The following is a 22,843-nucleotide window of genomic DNA, read 5'->3' as shown; positions in this document are numbered from 1 at the left end:
CCAAAGATGGCTAAACATCTTCGTGTACTTCGGTTTAGCAGCGGTGTGGGTCCAGGTCAAGTTATGCGGTTCAAGGGGCGCGAATCTGACAGCGCCGCCCTGAGCCGGTCTACCCAGCTATCCTGGAGGTGGAAAGGGCCGTCAGGTCATCGCTGACTTATGACGACCCCCTGCTGGAGTTTCCGAGGCAAGAAATCCTACTCGGGTCTATTCCCAGGGAAGAGTTTTTTGGATGCCCCCCACCCCCCGTCTGTTAGACTGCCGCGGAGCCAAATTCATAGCTACAGTCCGGTCACTCGGCAGAAGGACGAATTGCCACCCGCTCTGTTCAGCCCCTTCGAAGGGCTTGCGGGTTGCGTCTTTGGGCCGCCGCGGCTGGCCCCCACATGGCCCCCTTTCCCCGTCCTTCCCAGCTTTCACCAGTCTGCTAGTCGACGCCCCCTCCCCAAAGAAAACGGAAGTCGAAAGAAAAACAAGCAGCTCCGACGGGCGAGCCCCTCCCGCCACCCTCTCCCTCCAGCCATTCCCAGCGCTCCTGACAACAGACGCTGATGAATAGCAGTCATTCTTCACCCGCTAAACAAAACAGGCCCCCTCCTTTTCTTCCTCTCTTCCTCCCCAAATAAAAACAGAGGTCAACAACCAGGAGTCATCGGTAGAGAGCATTTTCTCCCTTTCCTATCTTTCTCTAAGCAGAACTAGCCTTCACCGGTTGCGGGGAGGGGATGGAAGCAGGTCTACTCGGAAGCAAGCCTCATGTTATCCAATGGGTTTGCTCCCAAGAAAGTGTCCTTAGGATAGCAGCCAGTGACTAAGATTCTTAACACATTCTTTTGGGGGGAGGGGGAGATTTTTACACATAAGGGGGCCACACAAGCTTCCTCCCGAGCATGGATTTTTAGCATTGGCGAAGTCCTTGTTCGGGCGCACACTTCAAAAGAAAACTCACACCCTTATATTAATGGTTTGTTAAATGGCCCAAGGTTTCTCGGGACTTTACAGGCAAGGTGGCTCTGAAACAGCCTTATTCGAAAGTAGCAGAGACAAGACAGCAAGCCTAAACAGGTCTACTCAATGGATCTTACTTCCAGGAAAAATGTTCTAAGGAGTGCACTGTGAAGGAGGGAGCCTGAGATCGTGATATTTAGCCATGCAAAAAAGTCTGAAATTGAACTTTACACTCTGATGGTTAATACGTGTAATAAAATACTGCACCCTCCTTACTTCATGCAATATTTTATTATAAGTATTTAGCAGCTAACTGGTAAATATACCCGATGTTTGTGTGTATATATATTGTGCATATATATATATATATATATATATATATATATATATATATATATTTGGGTCACTCTTCCGAATTACTTTATTGTTTCTGTATACCAAACGTTTAATTAGTGAAATAGTCCTGAAGATAATCATTCTACATACGGCGCTTTTATTTCGCATAATACTTAAGGAGAGGGAAATAATAAAAAAGACCAGCCCCTCCCCCAAATCAAAATAAAAGCCCCACATAGAATTGGACGTAAATTTCAAAGACCGAGGTCAATAGCCTTCTTCCACCTTTCTTCATTTTTTCCCCTTCTGGGTACAATTTCCTAGGAAGTTTTCCTGCGCAAGAAATGAAAGTCCTTTCCCCAAGAGGCCTTGCGGAGGAGAACTTCCCAGAGTGGATCGTGCCCGTTTTCTGTCAAGGTTTATGAAAACGAAACGAGAAAACAAACCAGCAAACAACCCCACCCCCACCCCAACATAAAAAAAAGCAAAGCAGGACAAAGTAGCAAGTCTTCGGATAATAAATAATAAATTATTTTATAATTTTTGCAATGCGAGAGAGCAAACAAAAGGATTTTTTCCCCGCTCGTCAGTTCCACAGAGTGAGAAAGAGAGAGAAAAACAGTCCATTTTCTTTTTTTTAAAAAAAAAAAGGAGAAGAATTATACACATCTTTGGGGGGGGGAGCGAGGGGGAATGTTATTGAACATACGCGAGTCAAAAACACAGCCCCGAGAGACGCAATTGGTGAATGTGGCCCAAAAAGAGGTATACCTTGTTGTAAATGAAGCTTTCAACTGGGATTTCAACGACCCTCCCCCCAGGACTCCCTCCTTTTAAAAACAAACTCGAATGTCACTGGAGGCTTCAGGAGAGAGGATGGATCTCCACCAACCTATCCCCCAAAGGGAGGAGGCGAGGGGGAGAAGCTACAGTACATGCTATCGGAGACCGCAACCCCCTAGTTAAAGTCAACTGGGATTTAAAAACAAATAAATTTGCAAACCACTCGTAGCTCCTCCTTTCTTCAGTGGCTCGGTCTGGCTGGAGGTGCTACAGGCGGTCCTTTCTTGATCTCGGGGGAAGCAACCTATAAGAACACCTTTCCAAAGGTTTTTGTTGTTTTTTGTTAGATATATTTTTGTTTTTGGCAAGGGAAAGGCCGGTTGACAAAGAGCACCAAGAGGGTTAGAGGGAGGCGAGCCTTTCTCTCGAGGAGGTGCAGTCACTGAAGGATGCCATCTTGGGAAAGATTGTAGATCTTCAGGGGCGGATCCCTTCACGTTTCTCAGACGTCTTTTTCTTTTCTTCGACCCTCCTCTGATCCTTTTGCGTGGGTATTTTTTCCTATTTTTTAAAAAAAGCATTTCCCTTTGCTCTTTATGAGTATTATTCTAGTAAGATCCCATGATTGTCTTCACAGTGTTGCTACCTTATCATTGCAAAAGGAAAAAAACAAACAAAACAAAAAGACTCCCCAGGCAGTTCGTGGAGCTTTCTTTGCTTAAGTTCATGAACAAAGTTGTGTTAAATATTTTTTTTTCATTCTTCCTTTTTTCTAAACGTTTTCTCTCGAGTCCCCAAACCTGGTAGTGTTCCCACTCTCTCCAGCAGGGGGCAAAAAGATTCAAGGACCACAACATCTCCAGGAACGTTCCTCATGCCTCGATAGGACTGGCTACCATGCTGTTGGGTGTATCTGGGAGCTGAGAAGACATGGATGCTACCTCACTTCCGGTGGAATTGGAGCCTGGGCCTCCTTCGGAAAAATTAACCTGCCAGACATTTTTTAAAAGAGAGAGAGAGGGGAAAACATTTACAAGACGAAAAAGGAGAGGAGTTGATTTCAGAGCTCTCTGGCTTTCCAAATATTGAACATAAATTTTAAAAATCTTCCAACTATTTGTCCCAGTATTTAGTAGCATTAGTCTAACCTCCTTATTCAGTTTTAGTGATAACGGCAGGTTCATATTTTAAATAAGTACATCACAGCCGGTTTGTGAAAGATCCAAATGGAACGTTACTAATTTGAGAAAGAAAGAAAACCAGACATTAGTCAAGATCCAAAGAACCCCTAAAAGGGAGACCAAAGAATTGGATGTAATGAGAAAACCTTTCCATTTTGGAGGACACAAAAAATGACAAACCTCTGCAGACACAGAAAATAAGGTTTTCAAAATTGGAAAATGGGGGTATTATAGAGAGCTTTTTGATATGAAACAAACTGCCCCTTGCTCCATACCACCAATGTGCCAACTCATTGTGATCACGGGAGATCAATGAGAAGATTTCCTATTGTGTGTGTGTGTGTTTTTAAAGAAAATAGCAGTAGAAGGGAGGTTGTTTTAAATAAGGGACAAGGCCTGGATGAGGTAGGTTAGCCACTGCCTTGACTGAAATCATTCCTCCCGTACCATTTACCCAGAGGACAAAAATATGGTTCCTGCACATTTCCCTTGAGGGGCCAAAGAACAACTCCATGGGGCTCAACAACATCAGAAAAGCAGAGTCACAGAAAGAGGAAGGGGGTACTGCTACGGTCTCAACTGATTGCTCTCATAGCTATTACTACCACCGAAAAAAAATCAACAAAACACCCGTTCAGGTAATTCTGTGATGATGTTTCATTTGCTTTCTGTTTCAAAAGTGACTTGCCATAAAACAATGGACATTTCTGTTTGTGAGACATGAGTCCACAATCCTTCTGAGCAGATGGGACTCATCCAGACCTTGGCCATTATCAATCCACTAAATTCTATAATAACAAATACATGACGATTCAACAGTGGGCAAATTCCATTCCATCAAAATCAAAGCATTCTAAAGGGAGACATCCTGGGATTTTGTGGAATGTGAATTTTGTGGATAGTTGCTGATCTGTAATATGAGTAACAGAATACAGTCTGGTGTGTGTTTGTCGGGGGGGGGGGGGAACATTGGCAGATGGGAATATCAAGATAGGCCCAAATCCAGTATTGTGTTTAATTAATTGAGGATCTGAGAGAAACTTTTACACTCCAGTTTTAATAGACCTTTAGAACGATGAACAGTGTGTCCTCCAGGTCACCATTACCTAGGTCAGTGCCGATGAAGACTAATTATGGTTATAACCCTAAATTAATTTACTAGGGGTTAGTCTGACTGAAATATGTGGGGACCTACTTCTGAATTACCTTGCTTATTATCAGGCTGCACACATAAGAACACTTCTTAAACTGACAAAAGGATTTTTGACTCTTGAAAGCTTATGCTGTGAAAGTACTACTGGAAAATCTTGCTATTCCACTGCAGACCACATGGCTGAAACATCTTAATCTGGAATCTATCACTTGGGATTTTGTTAAACATGATGTTGCAAGTGGACGAATAATCCCAGATTCTGCAGTCCATGTGGACATTCTAGTCAACAGATTGCAAGGTTTCCCAGTTCTCGTCCTTACTATAGCTCTTGTCCCACATGACTTTCCTCCACACAGGTCCTATGGTCCCCAGCATAGCACTTTCTGTGGTCAAAGGGGTCCCCTCCTTCCCTTTTCACCAATGGAGAAGCTGGTTGGATCCAACCCACTGTGAATTAGAACAGACAAAAAGAGGAGGGGGCTTGGGCCTTTCGCCTGAAACAGATTCATTCTCTGAAGGACTTCCGGATTCAAGCCACTCACAAGTGTTATATATTACAAGATGCCACACAATGTTTTGTATTTGGTGCAATCAGCGGTGAGGGTCACATCCATGTATAATACTTTTGGCACTTTTAAAATATTCAGAAATAATTTTCAGGAAAGTACTGATCTCTGTCTTCTATGCATTTTACCATAGTAAATTAGAACATATCCCTCTAACAACTTGTGCAATAAATGCATGAGTATTGGGTGCTAAAGTACCTGCACCTAAGAAATACTTCCAATCCATCCTAAGGCTGCATTCCTAAGAAAATGTTGAAAGTAACACCCATTAATGGGACCTATTTCTGAGTAAACATAGTTAGGATCAGCATGTAAATCCTACAGTTGCCAGCAGGCAGGGAGTAAAATGTCCTGTCCCATTAACAGAGGCTTGATGCATCAAAATGGACAGGTGATGCTTTTCATGATACGGAGGTAAAGAACAGCACTTGGTCAATAACATACCATTAAGCCTCTGTTACAGGGAAAAGAATATTTTTTTGTTCTGCAGGGACCTGGCAACCCCTGCTTGTTCTTGGTCTGTCCTTTGAGTTTATGTCCTGGTCCTAAATACCATATTAGGAATTCAATCTCACTGATGTCAATGTTACTTGCTGTAATATGTTTTGTTATTTCAGACAAAGGCTGTAATCTTTTGCCCACTTGTACAGAGGAAGTCCTATAGGAAATACTTCTGAGTAAATTTAGATAGCATCAGGATGTGTATCACATTACGTGCAAGTACACATACATGAAGTTGCATTGTACAGAGTATCACAGCCAGTATTGACTACCTTGACTGAAGCCACTCTCCAGGGTCTCAGTACAGGTATTTCACATTACCTGCTATCTGATTCTTCTAACAGAAGTTGCTGGAATCAAACTTGGGGCTTTCTACGTGTAAAGCAGATGCTCTGCCACTAAGCCATGTCCCATTGTTTGCTACATACATTGGCTCAGGTGGGCTGCAAACACGGAGAGGTTTTTCTATTGTTCATGAGTTTCCTCGTGTTATCCAGATTGCAGTTAAATATGATCTTGGCTGTGGAGTTTGCTTTAGAAGGTCAGGTATCTTCACTAATGCTTCTAGGTGGGTTGCAGATGGTCTCAGGTGGGTTGCGATAGTTGATAGCCTGGCAAGCCACTGCTAAGGATACACTTGAATTTTAAGTTCCATTGAGATCCAAGGAACTTCTTTCTGCACCAGGCCCCTGAGTGTGTTTGTGTGCATTTCTGTAGTTTAAGCACAGGCAGCCCTATACATTTCGATGACAGGGAATGCTCAAGGCACACATCTCTTTGCACCTAAAACCATCTCCTCTGTTGAATTAAACTGGAGAATCCTTACAGGCAGAGAAGCTCTGCGAAGCCGTAACTGGATCTGGGAACATGGATTCGGTCCAGGAGAAAGCTGGAAACAGGCTATATTCTAGTCCCTAAAGGTCAAAAGGGACTACAGAAAAAAATCACTTCCCATGTTTCTTTTGTCCAGCTCTTGTCACACAGATTCTGCTGGGGTTTCTTTTTTAAGGTCACGAAAATGGTTTGTCGGATACCACAAGAAGGACGAGGGTATCCACTAAGAGTCAAGTCTACTTTCAAATTGCCTTCAGTTCTTCAAAATAATAAGCAAACTGCCTCTCTCTAGTCTGTGTTAGGCCAAATGTTCTCCAGTGAGAAATTAAGAACTACGGTCCTCAGGTATTCGGGCCAGCCCCTGATGTTTCATTCACACCTGGAAGCATCCAGCCATCCCCAACAATACTGCCTCAGCATCCTCTGCCACAGCACAAGGGATCACCCCCCCATCACCTCGCAGACCCCACAGGGCTTCTTCGACAGCCCTGTGCTGCTGCCTCAAGCTACGAAATGACTTGTTTGCAGAGCCCAGTTAGAAACAGCTAGCTTTTTTCCTTGCTAAAGCTCCCTACCAAATTCATTGCCATTCATGCACATCATTGTACACGTAACCCTTGCCTTTGTTATCATTCTTTGTTATTCCAACATTTTTTCCCCTTATGGCATATCTCATCCTAAAATCATCTGTCAAGTCTTCCTGAGACTCATTTCCTCCTCTTTCCATTGCCTCTGTTGCAAAAGCTGCACTGAAAGACCCTGGAGGACAATAAATTTATCTGAATGACACACAGAACCTAGGATAAAGCTGGACCACTAACAGACCAATCTAAAGCATACAGGGCCAGTCCTACCTGTAGGCAAGGTGAGGACATCCACCACAGAAGTCTCGGAGGTAGCACTGAAGGACAGTAAATTATACAAAACTGAACTGATGATGCTTTACCAGCATGAAGGCACCATTTGAATTTTCATCATAATACACCGAAATGGCTCTTTAAATACGTTTAATCAGAAGTAACTTCCATTTATATTCAGTAGGAATTTTTCTTCCTAATAATCATGCTTAGAACTACAGGTCCAAGGAACTAAAGTATCAAATGGCAATACTAATTTTAAATTGAATTAGATGAGTCATGTTCTCTTGGCAGCATTAGAGCCAACATTTTCAAAGTGAAGATTTTCTTTTTCTTTTCTGAACCCCTTTCTCCGGCTATATTTTTGGAAGCAACTTTCCACTCAGTCATTTGATGTTCTATCATTGTTATTAAGAACTTTAATCACTGAAAAACCATTCATAACATACCTTATTATTTTTAAGATCTGGTTTAAACACACTTAGGCCAGGAAATTGAGTTAAGGTTGAACTTCTGTCCTTAAATCACCTGGTTGGGCCTAAGTATTGCAGATGATATGGTCCCATATGAGCTGCCAAATGATGTAGGCATAAGGAAGTGAGTTAAGAACAGAACCGGTTTGTAAATTCCTGTTAGCTTTTTGGGGAAAGCCAGCCCATTAAAAACGACATAGTTCTTGCATATAAATCACATTTAAAAAAAATCTATTTAGCACAATGGAAGATTAGACATATATATTCAAAAATACTGTATATAAAAATGATATAGACAATTGGGCTAAATTATACATTTGGACACCGTCCCAAGGCCAACATGACAATATATTGAAGTAAACCATATATGCAAAGTGTGTGTATGAGAGAGGCAGGTTTTTTGTAATGCTACGTGCATATTTAGAGATGCATTTTTAAACATTTTTACCCTTGAGACAGAAAGACCCTGACTGGAGCCCAGCCACTGTGTGGTCCAAGTCAACAGCTTAGACACAGCCATATTGGAGCTCTACTGGATTTGTTTGTTCCGTTAAAAATAAACGATACAGCGGAAACAATCTGCATGTTGATTTAAATATCTTAAACCGTTCTGAGGCATAAACTTGGAAAGGGCCACAGCAGTTAAGCTGCTGCACTTGGCTGTAGGAAACTCAAATCCCACTGCCTTCTTAGTCAGAGATCAAACTAGGGGAACCCTTGGTGGATCTCTACCTAACCTCTTTCACAGAGTACATAGGAGGATCAACATTAAACCTTTATCACCGTGTAAAAACACTTTGGACTCAAAGAAAAGATGCCATAATCTTAACACCTAGCTAGGCTGCTTAATCCCACTGGTCTCAATGGAAGATAAACCTTGTTGAACATATATAGGATTGCAGCTAAGAGACATACAAATTATTAGGAATCAAGAGGGTTGCCGCTCCGTAATTGGAATCTGGGCTGATCCATCTATGAATTTTGAGCAATTAAGGCTGCAGTCCTAAGAATACTTTCCTAGGGGCATGCCATATTGTATAACATGTCTCTTACTTCAAAGTAGGCCTATTTAGGATTGTTCCCTAGATCTGCACAAGGGGAAGGAGTTTTCTTTTCTTTTTTTTAAGGGGATAGATGCAAGCACGTCATAGAAGGCATTCCCTCCAATGTAAGAGAGGGGGGAGGTTGGATCCTGAGTCTAGACTTTTTATAAGCACATAAATTAGTTTCATGATCTTTTAGTGGGTCAAAGGATTTTTAAACATTAATCTAGCTAGCTAATTAATTAACATAACCTTGGCTTCCGATTTTCTTCTCTGTGTGTATTAGTTTACAATTTTACTGTAAAAAGTGCACTAAAATGCTTTATAAATCTTTCAGAACTTTTTTCCAGTGCCATCATCTCATTTAAATCCCGGAAATAAGGACCTAAGTACTACCAATTTTACTTATTTTCTTTAGTTATTGCACAGCTTTCCATTGCCTCTTGCCTCCAGAACTAGCACCCTGTCCCATCCCTCTTTTCTTCTAGAACTCTGATAGGGAAACCAATTCTGTGTAGGGAATTCATGGGAAATCCATAAGGGGATGGCCAGCCATTTCCTGCACCTGGCAAGTGAGCATAAAGCAACCTCTACCCAAACTCAGACTCTTTGCCAGAGGTGCTGTCAGGAGATCACATCAATCCCAACTCAGAAATGCCGGATTTGAGTCCAGTGGCACCTTAGAGACCCACAGGATTTTCAGGGTATAAGCACTGGAGAGTCAAGATCCCCTTCTTCAGATACCTCTTCAGAGCTTTGACACTGGAAAGCTCATGCTCTGAAAATCTTGTGGGTCTCTAAGCTGCCACTGGACTCAGATTCTGCAGTCCTACTGCAGACCCACAGGGCTGCCTACCTGAAGCTCAGAAATGCTTCCCTTGTAAGAATGTGGTGGGGACTGAGTCATCCCTGGAAGACCTGCGTGCCAGGGGCTGGGGCCCTGGGGTCGAAGCAGGGCCCCACGCTTGCCTGCAGGAATCCCCAGCCCGCCACCCTCCAACACAGGGGGCCATTCATTGCTGCGGGGCACTGACACTTACGAGTTGCTGAAACGCCGGTTGATCGATGTCACTCTGCAAGGCGAAGTCGCTGAGGACTTTCCAAGGCGGCTGGTAACTCTGCACCTCCACCGGGTTCGCCTGCAAGCCCCCGTCGTGCCTCTCCGGACTGGCCGCCACCATGGGAGTGCCGGTCATCCCCTGGATATTCTGGAAACAAGCCGGAGCAAGCAGGGGACGGTGAACGCCTTCGCTTCGGATTGGAAACCGCGATTGTCTCGAGGCGCAGAGTCAATAAACTCCTTTTCTGCCTTATCAAACGAGCCGCCTTTATTGACTCTGTTAATCTGCCTTTGGTGGAATGGGGTGGGGCGTGTGTGTGTGTAAGAGAAGCACCCTGAGCCCTGGCTGGGAGCTCGATTCCAGACTCTCTTGCCCCGGTCAACCCAAACGGACAATGGAGGCGATCCTAGGCGCACTTAGGCCTGGCCTTCACGTGAGGCCTCAGCCAGAAAGCCGCGTGTGTGTGTGCGTGCGCGCGCGCCTGCCTACCCTATTCTTTCAGCCCTGCAAAGAGGAACAAAAGCCAACGACCTGAGGAAGGGAGGCTTGTTCATATTTAGAAGGAGGATTTAGAAGGAGGATGGGTGCATAAATGGAGGCTTACTTGCTGAGAAGACCCGCTAGCTTCAGTGGAACATGCGAAGGTGGAGGTGGCTGCAACCTCATATGGAAGGAAGACCCCGATCCAAAGCACGCTCACATTGGACGGCTCTCTAGTATGCGTTATTAAGGATCGGGATAGACTTAAATAAACTCCATTGAGACGGGGGTTTAGAAATAAAATATGTTTTTGATCCTGTCTCTTCTTCCCTGGAGGTCTTGACGATAGGATTTATCTTGAAATAAGGTCGTACAGGCAAATAAGCCGAAATGGTGGTCTCGAGCTATAGGCAAACGGATGGGTCTTCTCTTGCAGTAAGCGGGAGCATCACACATTGATTTCCTTGGGAGCGGGTGACCAACCCTTCCCATTTAGTCGGATCTAAGCTTCGCTGATTGCACAGCCAAGTGAAGCGTGCTTAACTTTTACACTGGCCAGGCAACCAGCCAGGCTTTCCACTTAAACCGGAGCTGAGACTTTCAGGGAAGTAACTAGAGGAAGTTCGCAGCATTCGAATCCTCAACCCGGCGGGCGGAAGGCCTTAAACAGCAACTGATTCCAAAGAGACCTCCTTTGGGCACAAGGGCCATTTACTCAGAGAGATTTACTTCCGAGTAAACATGCACGGGATTGGCTGCCGACTCCCTCGTTCAAAAGCAAGGCGCCTACCATCGCAAGCGTCCCAAGGCCTGTTCACCCCAAGCGCTCGGATGCAAACCCGTTTGGTTCTGTTGGCTTCAACAGGATGAAATCGGTATTCAAACCATTGCCATTTCCCTGACATAGTCTCAGCGGAATCTGCTTCCGAGAAAATGCGTTGGGAATCCGGTTTCAGACAAGACAAATATACACATTTTGGTTAGACCGGCCTTCTGGCCAGCGTAAAGAAGCTGCAAAATACGTTTCTTTAAACAAAAACCTCCCCGCATTTTGAAAGGGGGCGTGCCTGAAATGGCCCCCCACACTTGTGCAATTCTCTCCCTTTAAACCGAGCTGCATATTCACATCCACCGGGGCAAAACCAAACGTTTGAAATTCCACTGAGGCAGGTAGGCAGCCCCAGCCTTAAGCGACTTCGAAGTGGTTTCCTTCCTACTTTTTGCCTTCCTCCCCCAGATTTATGGACTGAGCCCTGCAAACTGTTTCCCACGCGACTGCGGGGAAGAGAGGCGGGATGTACCCCGAACCGAAGCCCCCTGCTATCAAAACCTGGCCACTTTTCTCGATGGTTAAACTCGTGTACGGCTCTTGAAGCTCTTGGCTAGAAGGCCTGGTGGCGTATCCCCCTCTGCTCCGAACTCCGAGGGAAGGCTCTTTCAGCTTCCTTGGAGGTGAGTAAATCAATGCGCAGCGCTCTGCCTAAAATCAGGCTTCTTGGCGTCTCCTTGATATCAAATGGGCTTCCTTACGAGTCGGCCCTCGGGCTGCAGGCTTTTCAAGTCCGAGGCAGCCAGGCGGTTAGCACCTAAGGCTACGATCTCGTACACATTTATTCGAGCGTTAATTCCACGACACTCGAGGGACTTACTTCTGAGTAAAGATCAGGCTGAGAAGGCAAAGAGCAGGAATGGGTCCTGACTAGTATTAGGCACAGGGGATGAAGGGCCATTAAACTGTGCAGGCGATTCCTGTGTTACATTCTATTAAACTGAATCGGAGACAATCGCAGCTCTTTTGGGGAAGTCCGCACCCTATTCGAGTCAATATCTGGGCGCCGACGTTCTAATATTAAGGGGGACCAGTATCTCATACCAGAGAAGTCTCGTGGATCTCTGGACGCTTCGAAAACTCCCTCGAGTTCGGTACGCTTCTTAAACGACTCCAGGTTTAGTGTCGTGTGGCTTCGGGAGAGAGAGATGTTTAAAAGCGCTCCTCTCCTGCACGCCATCTGTCCTTTCTCCACCAGTCTTTCCCACAGACGCGAGTCTTAAAGAAAGATCTTTGGAACGCCTGAGATGGAACAACCCACTCTGGAAAAACCCCAGACTTTTCAATGGACGGGTTCTCAGGTAAAGTGGATTGAGGACGGGGTCACCCTGGACTTCCCTGTACTGTTCTAAGAAGCCCCGTTTCTTTAGTAAAAAGAATTAAGAGTGCCCAGCGATGACCTTTTCCTAGTCCCCTACAGCCACACATTTCCTTCCCCAGCTAGCCGAGTCCCCCCAGGGCAGGGTCGGCGCGCTCTTTCACCAGCTGCCACAAGCAAAGATCCCCAGTTGAAGCTTTGCCCGTCAGTCTGGGATATTGCTGGACAGCGGAGAAAAGCGCAGGGGCGCCTTCCTGGGCGGCACCCCCCCCCCGCCTGCGCCCAAAGCACCCTTGATTGGCATTCCCTGGCTGTTGGCAGGGCTGCCAGCAAAGCAGCCCAGCGCCCCCTGGGCAGCGGAACATTCGCCTGCGACCTGCAAGGGAAGCCAAGGCATGCCAGGCCAGCGCGCCCCCTCGGGGCCGGGAGGAGGCCGGCAGCCACTTACGGTCTTGTCGTTGGGCTGCTGCTGCTGCAGCTGCTTCATCATGATGCTGCGCTTCTTGTCCTTGCAGCGCTTGTTCTGGAACCACACGCGGATGACCCTGGGGCTGAGGCCGGTCATCTCCACCAGCTGCTCCTTCATGAGGGCGTCGGGCCGCGGGTTGGCGGCGTAGCAGGTGCGCAAGGTGTGCAGCTGCTTCTCGTTGAGGACGGTGCGGACGCGGGTGGTCTTCTCCGGCTGCTTATGGACGTGCGGCCGCAGAGCCGGTTGCCTGGCGGAGATAGGCTCTGCTGTAAAGGAAGGGAAGGGGAGAAGAGAGGGGGTGGGAGAGGAGCCCTGTCAGTGGCCCAGCGGCGCAGGAAGGCGCAGGCAGCCAGCGCGGGGCTCGCCATCCTTAAGCGCTTCGGCGACTTCCTTGGGGCGCATCTGGGGACGGCCGCTGAGCTCCCGAGGGCTCGCTGCCGTGCCAAACGTGCTTATTTTAGGAGCACGTTCAGCAAACACATCGCTGGACTCAATTGCACATGGGGGGAACCGGCTGCAGTCCTTATAATGGGTGGATGTGGCTGGCTCCGGCTGTCTGGGCCCTCGCGTCGCCCTCTACCTGATGCTTTTCTTTAAGCTGCCGGTCGAGCCCGAGCGCTGCAGGCAAGGCAGCTGTCCGCCACTGGGCCAGCCGCCCTCCCCCCTGGCATTTCAGGTTTCCCGAGGCAGGATCGCCACATGTGGTCTGGAAAGAAGATGGGAGCGGGACAGCCCTGCCCTCCCCCCTCCCTCCCTCGCTGACGCCACTCAGACTGAAAGGGGATGAAAGCGTTTCGCCCTCGTCCCTGGGTCGCTTACCCGGACGAGACGAGTGCACACAATGCAAACCAATGTAGCCCGAGCAAGCCAACCGTCTAGGAAGCAACTCTCCTCCGGTTTTGCTTATTCAAGGCTGTACTTTCGGCCCACCTAACTTTTCCACCCCTGCGCTCCTACCTACGCTCTCTCGTAATACACATTAAAAAAATTAACTGCTTTTAAAAACTGCTTAAAACATGAGGGAGTTGGGATCAAATTTCCCACAAGGAAAAGGAGGTTTTTGGAAGGCAGGGAGAACAGATTTCGAAAGTTCTAGGTAAACACCACCAACAAACCAAGGCGTTGTTAAAACCCGAGGAGAATTTCTGTCTTTGCTCCTCTCTAGTTTCTTTTACCCTTTTCCAAAATTAGGGCAGATACATATTGCAAAGCAGTCCTACCTACATTTGCTCCGAAGTAAGCCCAACTGTATTACTTGAGAATTACTCCCTGGAAAGCGTGCAAAGGATAGCCTTCTACTGACTTGGAAAAAAGTTCCTTTCAAACAGCAATGGAAGATCTACTTCCACGGCTTGAGGATTTGGGGTGTTTGACTGCCATCTTAACTGTACTTGCATGCAAAGAAATAAGACTGCAAGCGCCTTTCAGGATCAGAACAAAGGTTCGTCTAGTGTCCACCAAGCTGTCTCCCAACCAGATGTTCTCAGAAGGCCTGCAAGCCGGGCCGGGGCACCAAGCATAACTAGATGTCCAGGCAGGAGCTTTCGAGAATCAAAACTCTCTTCCCTGTCTGTGAGCACAGAGGTGCCGGTTTGCCATCACAGCTTCCTGGAGCTTGTTGGCTGTCTGTTCCCTTTGGAAGACTTCGAAATGAGTAGCTATAATTATTTCTTGGCGCATTATGTTTATTTTCCTTCCAACCCCCCAACTCTACTGCCTATCAATTTCATTGGGTCCCCCAACGTCTAAGGAAGGGAGTTGTCAGCGTCCAGTTTCTCTACGTTATAAACCTATATAATTTTATAAAGCTCAGATGAACTGTATGACATTTATTTCTGGGTAAATATATCTAGAACCGGGATGTGGGTTTGATGGAGGGATTAATACCCTACGCACCCAATTAATTAGATTGCTGTTGTGTCTGCATCGGCCACAAACGCAGGGCAGAGCATTGACATTTTGCTGCACGGCCCTAAACATGTCTACTCAGAAGTAAATCTCAATCGGTTCCATGGAATTTACCCCTCCCCTTCCGGAAGTGTGCAATAACTGGTAGAGGCGGTATTGGAGAAAGGTGACATCAGTTTGCTACAGCGAGTCAGTGGGACTTCTTTCCAAGTATATGGGCTCGGGAGTCTACAATACTGAAGCTTCTCATTGCGGACCAGAAGGGGCGTTTTCGGATTTCGCCCTGGGAAGCTCAGCACAGGTCGTGACGTCACCGCCCCCTTCCAAAGCAGATGGGGTGGGGAGAAATGGCAGACAGGCCTAAGAGCTACAGGCACTTGAATAGGAGCCCTCTAAATCTGACTTGTTTTGTTTACTCTCCGTGGGATGGGGGGGAAATGCCTGAGCCCAGAGAAATGCTGGAAAGTGCACTAAAATAAAATGCACTGGGGGGAGGGGAATGCCCCTAGTCGATTCTCAAGTTCCCGCGCTGAAATTCTCACCCAAATCACAGAAGGCGGTGGGGAGAAGGAAGAATCCCTTTGAAGGCCAATTACAGAAGATTAGCTTGTTGACAGTTTTAAATTACAGCTTGAAGTGCTCGCCTGTAGTTATTAGTCTCTCTCGTTTCGGAAATCGGCTCCCCTCCCCTTCCCTCCAATGTTTCCTTCAAATTAGGCCAGAATTCTAAAAACATTACAGAGAGGGATAGAGTAGAGGGGTGGCCCCTTCAGAAGAACTGAAGTCTCTTTTTGTCCCCTTCTCCCTCTTTCTCCTTGCTCTTTTCCCAACTTTCCTGTGTTCGAAAAGGATTCCCCCTCCCTTTAGGAGGGTGCTGATGAAAATACCCTATAGGTGTCTCTGGGGTGGGATCCCGGTACGTCCATGCAAGTATGCATAGGATTGCAGCCTTAAAAGCCATTTCAGTGAATCGTGCCCCACCTGAACACGTGTTCCTGGAAATGCAAGATTCCAGTACTGAGCAAAGGAGAGCCTGTAATCTCCCCCACACACACACACACACTTCTTGCAACGCTACATATGAGAAGATATACCTGCAGCTCAGGATATATAGCTCTAGCCTTGTACACACAGCCACGCCCACAAAACATGAGATTGCGACTATTTTCTCTAGGTAAATTTAAGTCATCCTTTCCGGAGGTCGTTAAGGGATAAAAGTACACGTATTCCATACATGTCCCTTTGTAGCAAAGCAAGCTCCTGGAGCATTTCGATCAAGCGAAGTTTTCCAGGCTGCTTGCCCCCCAACTACCTCAAAATAGACATCTGAGTCCATCCTAGGCATTGACTTCTGGAAGACGAGTCCTCAAGGGTGTCAAGGTGGAATTATTTCGACAGTTTTCACCATCCTTTCATATAGCTCAATGCCAAGCACGCTTACTCAGAAGTAAATGCCAGTAGGTGCATCTGCACCCTTCCTATTCAAGTAAATATAATTGAATAGCTCCAATGCAAGCTTCATTTGATTTCAATGGAACTTTCTTTTAAAGCAGCAGCCCTACTTCCTGGGGAAGAAGTCCCCTTGAAATCAGTGGGAGTAAACATGAGCAAGATTGAGTTCCAAAGTTTTAGGACTACGGGTCTAAGGTCTAAGACTATTTTTGCCAATATCTAAGTAAATCTTAAACAGAAGGTGAATTTTCATTGGAATCCACGGCACCGACATCCACATAAATTAAAGGCGCCAACCAAAATTAAGGATGTCAAAGACTGCGACCCTACTGAGCTGCGAAATTTACTTACGAGCAAACACGCATAAAATTGGGGCCCTGGTCCCAAGGATTTAAATAGAAGGGGGAATTTCGCACGCATCTAAAGCCTCAGTATCCCCCTGTGGGCGAAACGAAGGCGTCCTAAGCAAGAGGACACGATCCAACCATATCTAGATACATTTTTACCAAGTCGATTTGGGCAGAAGCACGGGCTTAGCTTGCTCTTCCCAAAAATCAAGCGGATGCAAAAACTGTGCTTGAATCCAGCCGTTCTGGGGGGAGTGGACACCCAAAATGCCGAAAGGGTTTTACAGAGATATGTGGATGGCCACGAGATCGCACGACGTGCCTTTAGAGTGCTTAAACGGTTCTGTGCATTTGCCACAACGGGGGTCTCGTTCTCTCTTCTCGGACCCCCGCCCCCATCCCAGCTTTTCCGGGAACAGTGAAAGGTGTGCCGCGCCGAGCACCCCGAAGGTGCGCCCGGCTGCGCCCGCGAAGCGTAAGCCCACCTCTGGCTCCGGGAAGTACCTGCCATCTGCAGCGGCCGGGCGGGGTGCAGCGGGCTGAGGGGGTCCCCGGCGCCGAGGCTGGCCCTTTCCACCACGTCGTGGTCCGCCCGGCAGAAGAGGCCGTCCTCCCGCAGCGCGAACTCGTCCCCCGGGATGAGCTGCCGGCTGCAGGCCACGCAGCGGAAACACTCGATGTGGTACACCTTGGAGCGGGCCCGCATCACGAAGTCGTTCTTACTGAAGCCGATGTTGCACTTGGCGCACTTGATGCCGTAGAGCCTGCGCGGGGCCCGCCGGAGGAGTGGAAGGGACGGAGAGGAGAGAGAGAGAGGGGAGAGAGAAGAGAGAGAGTTCACTCCGGCAGCCCCTTCGAAGCCAGCCAGCCAGCCGCGCCTCCCCGCCTGCCAGCCACCCGCCGGCCCAGCGTGCCTTCCAGTTCATCTCGGCTCATCAAACCACCTTTGGAAAATCTAGAGGCTGGGAAAGGCAGCGGGATCGAAGGGGAGCCGAGGGCGCCTCTATCCCTTGGGCCCCAAACCAGAGAAGGAGACCTTTTTGAGGAGGAAACTCAGACAGATATTTGAGGGGAGGGGGGGCCTTCCTCTTTCAGTCTCTCTTTCTGCTCTTATTCCCCCTTCCCCCCCCCCTTCCTAGCCCCAGGCAAAGGAAACCGAGGGGGAAAGAATCTGCCCTCTCGACAGGATTATGGGAGCTAGGGTTTCCCAGCTCGTCTGGAAGCCCACCCCGCATGCCTTTGTTCCCCATATACACCCGGGAGCTGGCTAAGGTGACCAGTAACAGCCTCCCCACACGCAAATATCCACTCCCCACCCATCGCCTTTAAAACTTCAAAAGGCGAAAGGCTGCCTCTGTATTCTACCTCGCTTCCTCGTGAGCAGCCTTACAAGTGACAATATTCAGTCCCTGAAGTGGACTAGTGCCTCCTTTTCTTCTGTGTTTACATCAGAGGCACACACCCCCTTCTTGGTTTCTATGTCTTTCAATCCAATACTCAAGCACGTTTTACTTCCAGTAAATCAAGTTCATTCTGCAGAGGAGAATTTCTCTGCGACACGTGTCCACAAATAAACTGTAATTGTTTTATCAGTTCCGCTTCACTAAGGGTGCTATCAGCCCTCTCCAAAGCAGCCGAGTAGTTTAAACTGCTCTACACCTCCGATTTCCTCTAGAGTAATCCTACTGACACCAATGGGTTTGTTCAGAATAGACGGATCTTAAATGCAAGGTTTCCTTGAGAAAGCGATAACTTAAAAACAACCGCGCTCAGTTTCTCAGGAAGAGCGCCGCAGAATTTCGAGCCTTGTTAATGATTCGATAGGACCCACAGAGTTGTATAATTTAAGAAACGCTGAAAAGTTCAGAAAGACACAGAAATTGAGATCTGCCTGGATCATGTATTTTATGAACGTCCTCTGGCTGTTTTGGGTTGCCTGTTTGGGTCCACAATATAGGTATGAACACATATAGATACCATTTATGTGGCGTGTGTCTCCCCTTTGCAAAGGGAAATAAATAAATGGACAATTGATCATGTTAAGTCCTATATTGACAACTTCTCTGTAAATATCTCAGACTAGACTAAACAACAAAACCTTTCCAATCCTCAGCTACCTCGGGGGCCAAATAACTCAGGGATTCCCCGATCCAAACACTGTTCCTGTGGGCCAAGAAGTCCTGTTGAAACCAGCGGGCCATATCACGAGGCAAGACTCTGGTCTTACTTATTTACACCGGAGCCACTGAAAAATCAATACGGCTTCCCTTCCAATCAATATATTTAAGATCGGGGCTCTAGCGCAGGAATCTTAAGCAAATCGTTTCGGGAATAAACGTCACTCGAGGCACTTGGGTTTACTCTCGAGTAAGCGCGTTTATCACTGAGCTCATGGGCACTTCAGTAACCCCGCAATAACGCTCTTCGGGGAGACTCTGCGGATCCAATTTTTTTTTTTTTTTTAGAATCCACCCCCCCCCCAAGCTCTCTCATACTGCCCTTCTCGACAAAGCGGGCATTTGATCCCGCAAGATCCCCTTTGCCAAGAGACCCGGCGGCTTGCCAAGGGAACCCGGGCGCAACGCCTGACACAGCCGGTTCTCTTGGACAATGGCAGGCGACAAGTAACCAGAATTATCTTCTTCGCTCCCTGAAAGACTCGCCCCCGCCCCCACTCAGGTTTTTTTCCTTTTTAAAGGAAGAACCGACTTTTGCCCTCTGGTCTCTCAAGCCGAAAGCCCTATTGGCTCCCCCAGAATCAGCCTTCAAGAAGTAAACTGCACTTCGAGAGCCTCGGGGTGACTCACAAAGACTCTGGTGTGTGCGTCGTGTTTTCTGTGTGTGCCAGTGAGAGAGAGAGATCCTGTGTAGGAGAGCACTGCCAAACTACACAAACACGCCTAGGGGCAATCGAACAGAATCGTGTCCTGTTACTCGTTTGCAGGGATCAATAAGGGGGAAAGAGTTGCCTCGGTGGATTGTGCCCTCGCTCGCGACACACGCTTGTGAGTTTGTTCAACCTTTCCCCCCTCTGCAAAGTTCAAATCCACACTACACAGTAGCCCAGCACCACAGACCTCCTCGCCCCCTCCCCACCGGAAGAAAATAAAGGCGCCCCTTTCCTCCCCCCGCCCCACTTTAAAAAGGGGGTCTCGCTTAGAATGTCAGCGGCGGCCAATCGTGCCATTTTTATCAGCTCCCAGATTTCCAGGCGAGGAAGGAAGCCGTTCCATTATCTAAATGTACCGACTGTTCGCCAACAGATGAGGGGCAATTTGATCTCCTCTGTCCAATTCATCAAGACTGATAAGATAAGAAAGGAGAAGCAGTCCGAGAGCGCCCAAAGGGTTAATATTTAAAAAGATTAAATGTCAGCCTTCTTCTTTTTCTTTTTTTTAAGTCTAGTATTTTCAGGGGACTGTCCCACTGGAAACAGAGCCGAAAAAAATACTACTACTAATAATAATACGATCTTAACCTTCCTCCAAGGAAGGCGAGACGTGGGTGCTGTCCTTTTAAAATGTAGAATCTCTTATTTATTTCTAAAGAAGTAGGAAAGGCCTATTTGAATGGGATTAATTCTCTCCCCCCCCTTGCTATAATATAGCTTTTAAACAGCGAAATCATACACGCAGCTGTACTGCGAGCAGGCCCCAGGACCACCCACTTTATTTCAATTATGCCTACATTAACTAGCGGAGATGGGGTCGAAAGAAAGACGGCTGCGATCCAGCATCAACACATCGTACTCTCCCCCCCCCCCGCACACGCTCCTTTCCCCCAAATTCCTCCAGTAACTAGGACGCTACCCCTCCAGTCCTTAAGATAATGCCGCCCCTTCTAACTCCTTGATTCGAAGCCGTTTACGTGGAAGGAAGACCTCCAGCGGCACTTCTTGCCCAGCGATTTGCCTTTAGGCCTGCGGGAACCGAAAACCAGTGACACATGTCTGAATAGCACCCTGATGCCGGACACCGTTGCTGGGAAGGAGCCCCGCTGGAACGCCTTAGTCCAGGCCACTTAAAATAGCACCTTGAGGAAAGCATTTGCTCCGTGGCATCTTTGATTCCAAGCCGTTTACGCGGAAGGAAGACCTGCTGATTTAGAAGGAAGTTTTACTGAAATTGCATGCGTGTGTTGGAAGGGGATTTGTTTTCCAGTCGCTCGAGTCCAGGGCCCAGATATAAATCTCACGGAGTTCACCACAACCTATATTCTAGCAAAGCTGTAACTCCATTCATATTATTCTAGGAACCACCGGAGTTAGTGGGACTTTGAATAAACGTGCAGGACTGGGCTGTTTTAAGGAAGAGGGCTGTATAAACGTAGAACTCCCGGAAACACTTTCTACCCAGAACCTAAACCTTAAAACACATTTTCTTAGGAGTGTGTCACTGAAGTCCATGTATTTCGACTGCCGTTTCAATTATTTCCTTTTAGCAAAAAGAGGGCCCAAGAAAATGCAATCATAATCACAAATACTATGATTATTATTAATACAAGATTCTCCCCACGAAATCACAGTAAAGAAGCCTTCATGCTCCCCCCCCCCCACACACACATACCAGTCTGAGTATTTTTAATTTAACTGCGATAAGAGGAGGAGAGAGAAAGGTAAGGCGCGTACCTGATATAGTCCCTTTTACAGTAGGTTTTCCCGTCCCTAACAAAGCACGTACAAGTCTCGTCCAAATACTGATTACATTCCGCGCACTTCAAACACGCCGCGTGCCATTCCAGATCCGGAGAGACTCGTAGAATATACTGGTCGTGGATCTGATTGCCGCAACCGACGCAGAGGGAAATCAGGCGTTTTTCTGAAAGGCAAATAATACAAGACATGACTGACGAAGCGTTCGCTCTCCTATGGCGATAAACACACTTTATTAGTGTCGATCACCCGCGTCGGGCTGCTAGTCTTTGGGAGCGCGTTGCTGTTGTTGTTGTTGTTGCTGCGTTATGGGGGGGGGGGAGGGAGTAAGAAAAAGAGCAGCGTTTAGAACGGTAATTGGAGTGTGCCATCCAAGGTTTCCCTCGTTTAGAAAGGAGGCGGAACGCCAATTCAAAGGCAGATGGGCATAATCTAGAACGTGCCCATTTCACACGCCTTCCGCGCAATCAAAACACCCCCTTTGAATTTTTTTTCTGGTGGTGGGGGGGGGGAATGCACGTGTGTTATTATTAATTTTGCAGCTCGAGGTTGTGCCTAGGAAAGCGCGCCTGTGCTTTGCTCCACTCGAAGCTTTCATTGAGCCGGAGAGCCGGCAAGGTCTCGATCTGTCAGTTTCATTCATTTTGTCAATTTCACTCGCCCTCCGCCGAGCAGGCGCTCTACTGCCGAGGAACCTGGAGCGGCGAAGGCAGCGGCAGTCCTCGATCCAAAGCCCGGTTGCTTGGAAGGAAAGCCCGTTGAGTTCCACGGCAATCGCTCTTTTCGAAGAAGCATGATTATTCCCAGCCAAAGGGTGGCAGTGGAAAGCGAAGCCCGGGCTACTAAACAGATTTCGGCCCAAGATCGTGATCCACAATACGTTGAGAGGAAACTCAGTACTCGCAATGAAACTTACTTCCAGCAAGTATTTTAGGATCTTAGCGTAGGTCGATTTCCACTCCTCCTTTGCCTAATCTTGACGCCCATCCCCTTTCTCCTTCCCCCCCTCGCCTTTTCACCGCCCCCCCCTGCACCAAATAACCGCCTTGGAAGATCAGCAGCACAAGCTCACCGGAGGGGAGGAGGGAATAATAACTTCCCTCCTCGATCTCTCACAGCCAAGACAGGGTTCGAAGAGCCCCCTCCAAAAGAACATGATATTATTATTATTATTGATTTAAAAAATGGATAATCTCGGCTTACTTTTCGGCGGGTCTCCCATGTCTCCCATATCCGCAAGAGGATATATTGTCCACAGTGAAATGGTGCACGATTTCGAAGGCGCTTCCCCAAGAGGGGAAAAAGAAAAAAACACTGTTGCTTCTTTAAGTGGGAGATGCTGTCAAGGGTAGGGAAAGGTGCCGCTGGCTCTGTCGCTCTGAGAATCGCTCCAACGCGCGGGATGACACATGCAATTCCCCTACCTCCTCTTCTTGGGACACGAAAATAATAATTTAAAAAACGCCCAGCACAGAAGAAGCCCAGAAATGCAAACGCGGGCGAGTGGCTTGGCTGGCTGGCTGGCAAGCGCGGCACGGTGTGGGACTCCGCGCGCCGCGTCCGCCAGCCTCTTCCTTATCTCTTACTCAAACTTCTCTGCTCCAACTCAGCTCGCTCGCCATTGGTCGGCGTCGACCGCGGGGACGTCAAACC

At 47.6% G+C, this 22,843-nt stretch overlaps 1 protein-coding gene across 1 annotated transcript; it reads right to left on the bottom strand.

Annotated features, from left to right (window-relative positions):
• Positions 1–1,799: 1,799 nt before the first annotated feature.
• On the bottom strand, positions 1,800–22,481 carry ISL1 (ISL LIM homeobox 1). Its single transcript, XM_054987156.1, has 6 exons — positions 22,394–22,481; positions 21,167–21,356; positions 17,044–17,303; positions 12,812–13,098; positions 9,716–9,883; positions 1,800–3,056 (listed from the first exon to the last, which is right to left on the bottom strand). Exons 1-6 carry the CDS (start codon positions 22,419–22,421, stop codon positions 2,940–2,942), a joined length of 1,050 nt encoding a protein of 349 aa, XP_054843131.1. The 5' UTR covers positions 22,422–22,481; the 3' UTR covers positions 1,800–2,939.
• Positions 22,482–22,843: the final 362 nt, after the last annotated feature.

Source organism: Eublepharis macularius, chromosome 8 (genome assembly GCF_028583425.1).
Source record: "Eublepharis macularius isolate TG4126 chromosome 8, MPM_Emac_v1.0, whole genome shotgun sequence".
Taxonomy (NCBI): Eukaryota; Metazoa; Chordata; class Lepidosauria; order Squamata; family Eublepharidae; genus Eublepharis; species Eublepharis macularius.
The sequence above is the reverse complement of the archived record's forward strand: the minus strand, read 5'-3'. Positions and strand labels throughout refer to the sequence as shown.

Coding starts and splice junctions, on each gene's coding strand:
- ISL1 (XM_054987156.1), bottom strand. CDS start 22,421: ATGGGAGACATGGGAGACCCGCCGAAAA. Junction 17,304..21,166: donor TGTAAAAGGGACTATATCAG/GTACGCGCCTTA, acceptor GGCCCCGCGCAG/GCTCTACGGCATCAAGTGCG. Junction 3,057..9,715: donor AACCGGCGTTTCAGCAACTC/GTAAGTGTCAGT, acceptor AATGTCTGGCAG/GTTAATTTTTCCGAAGGAGG.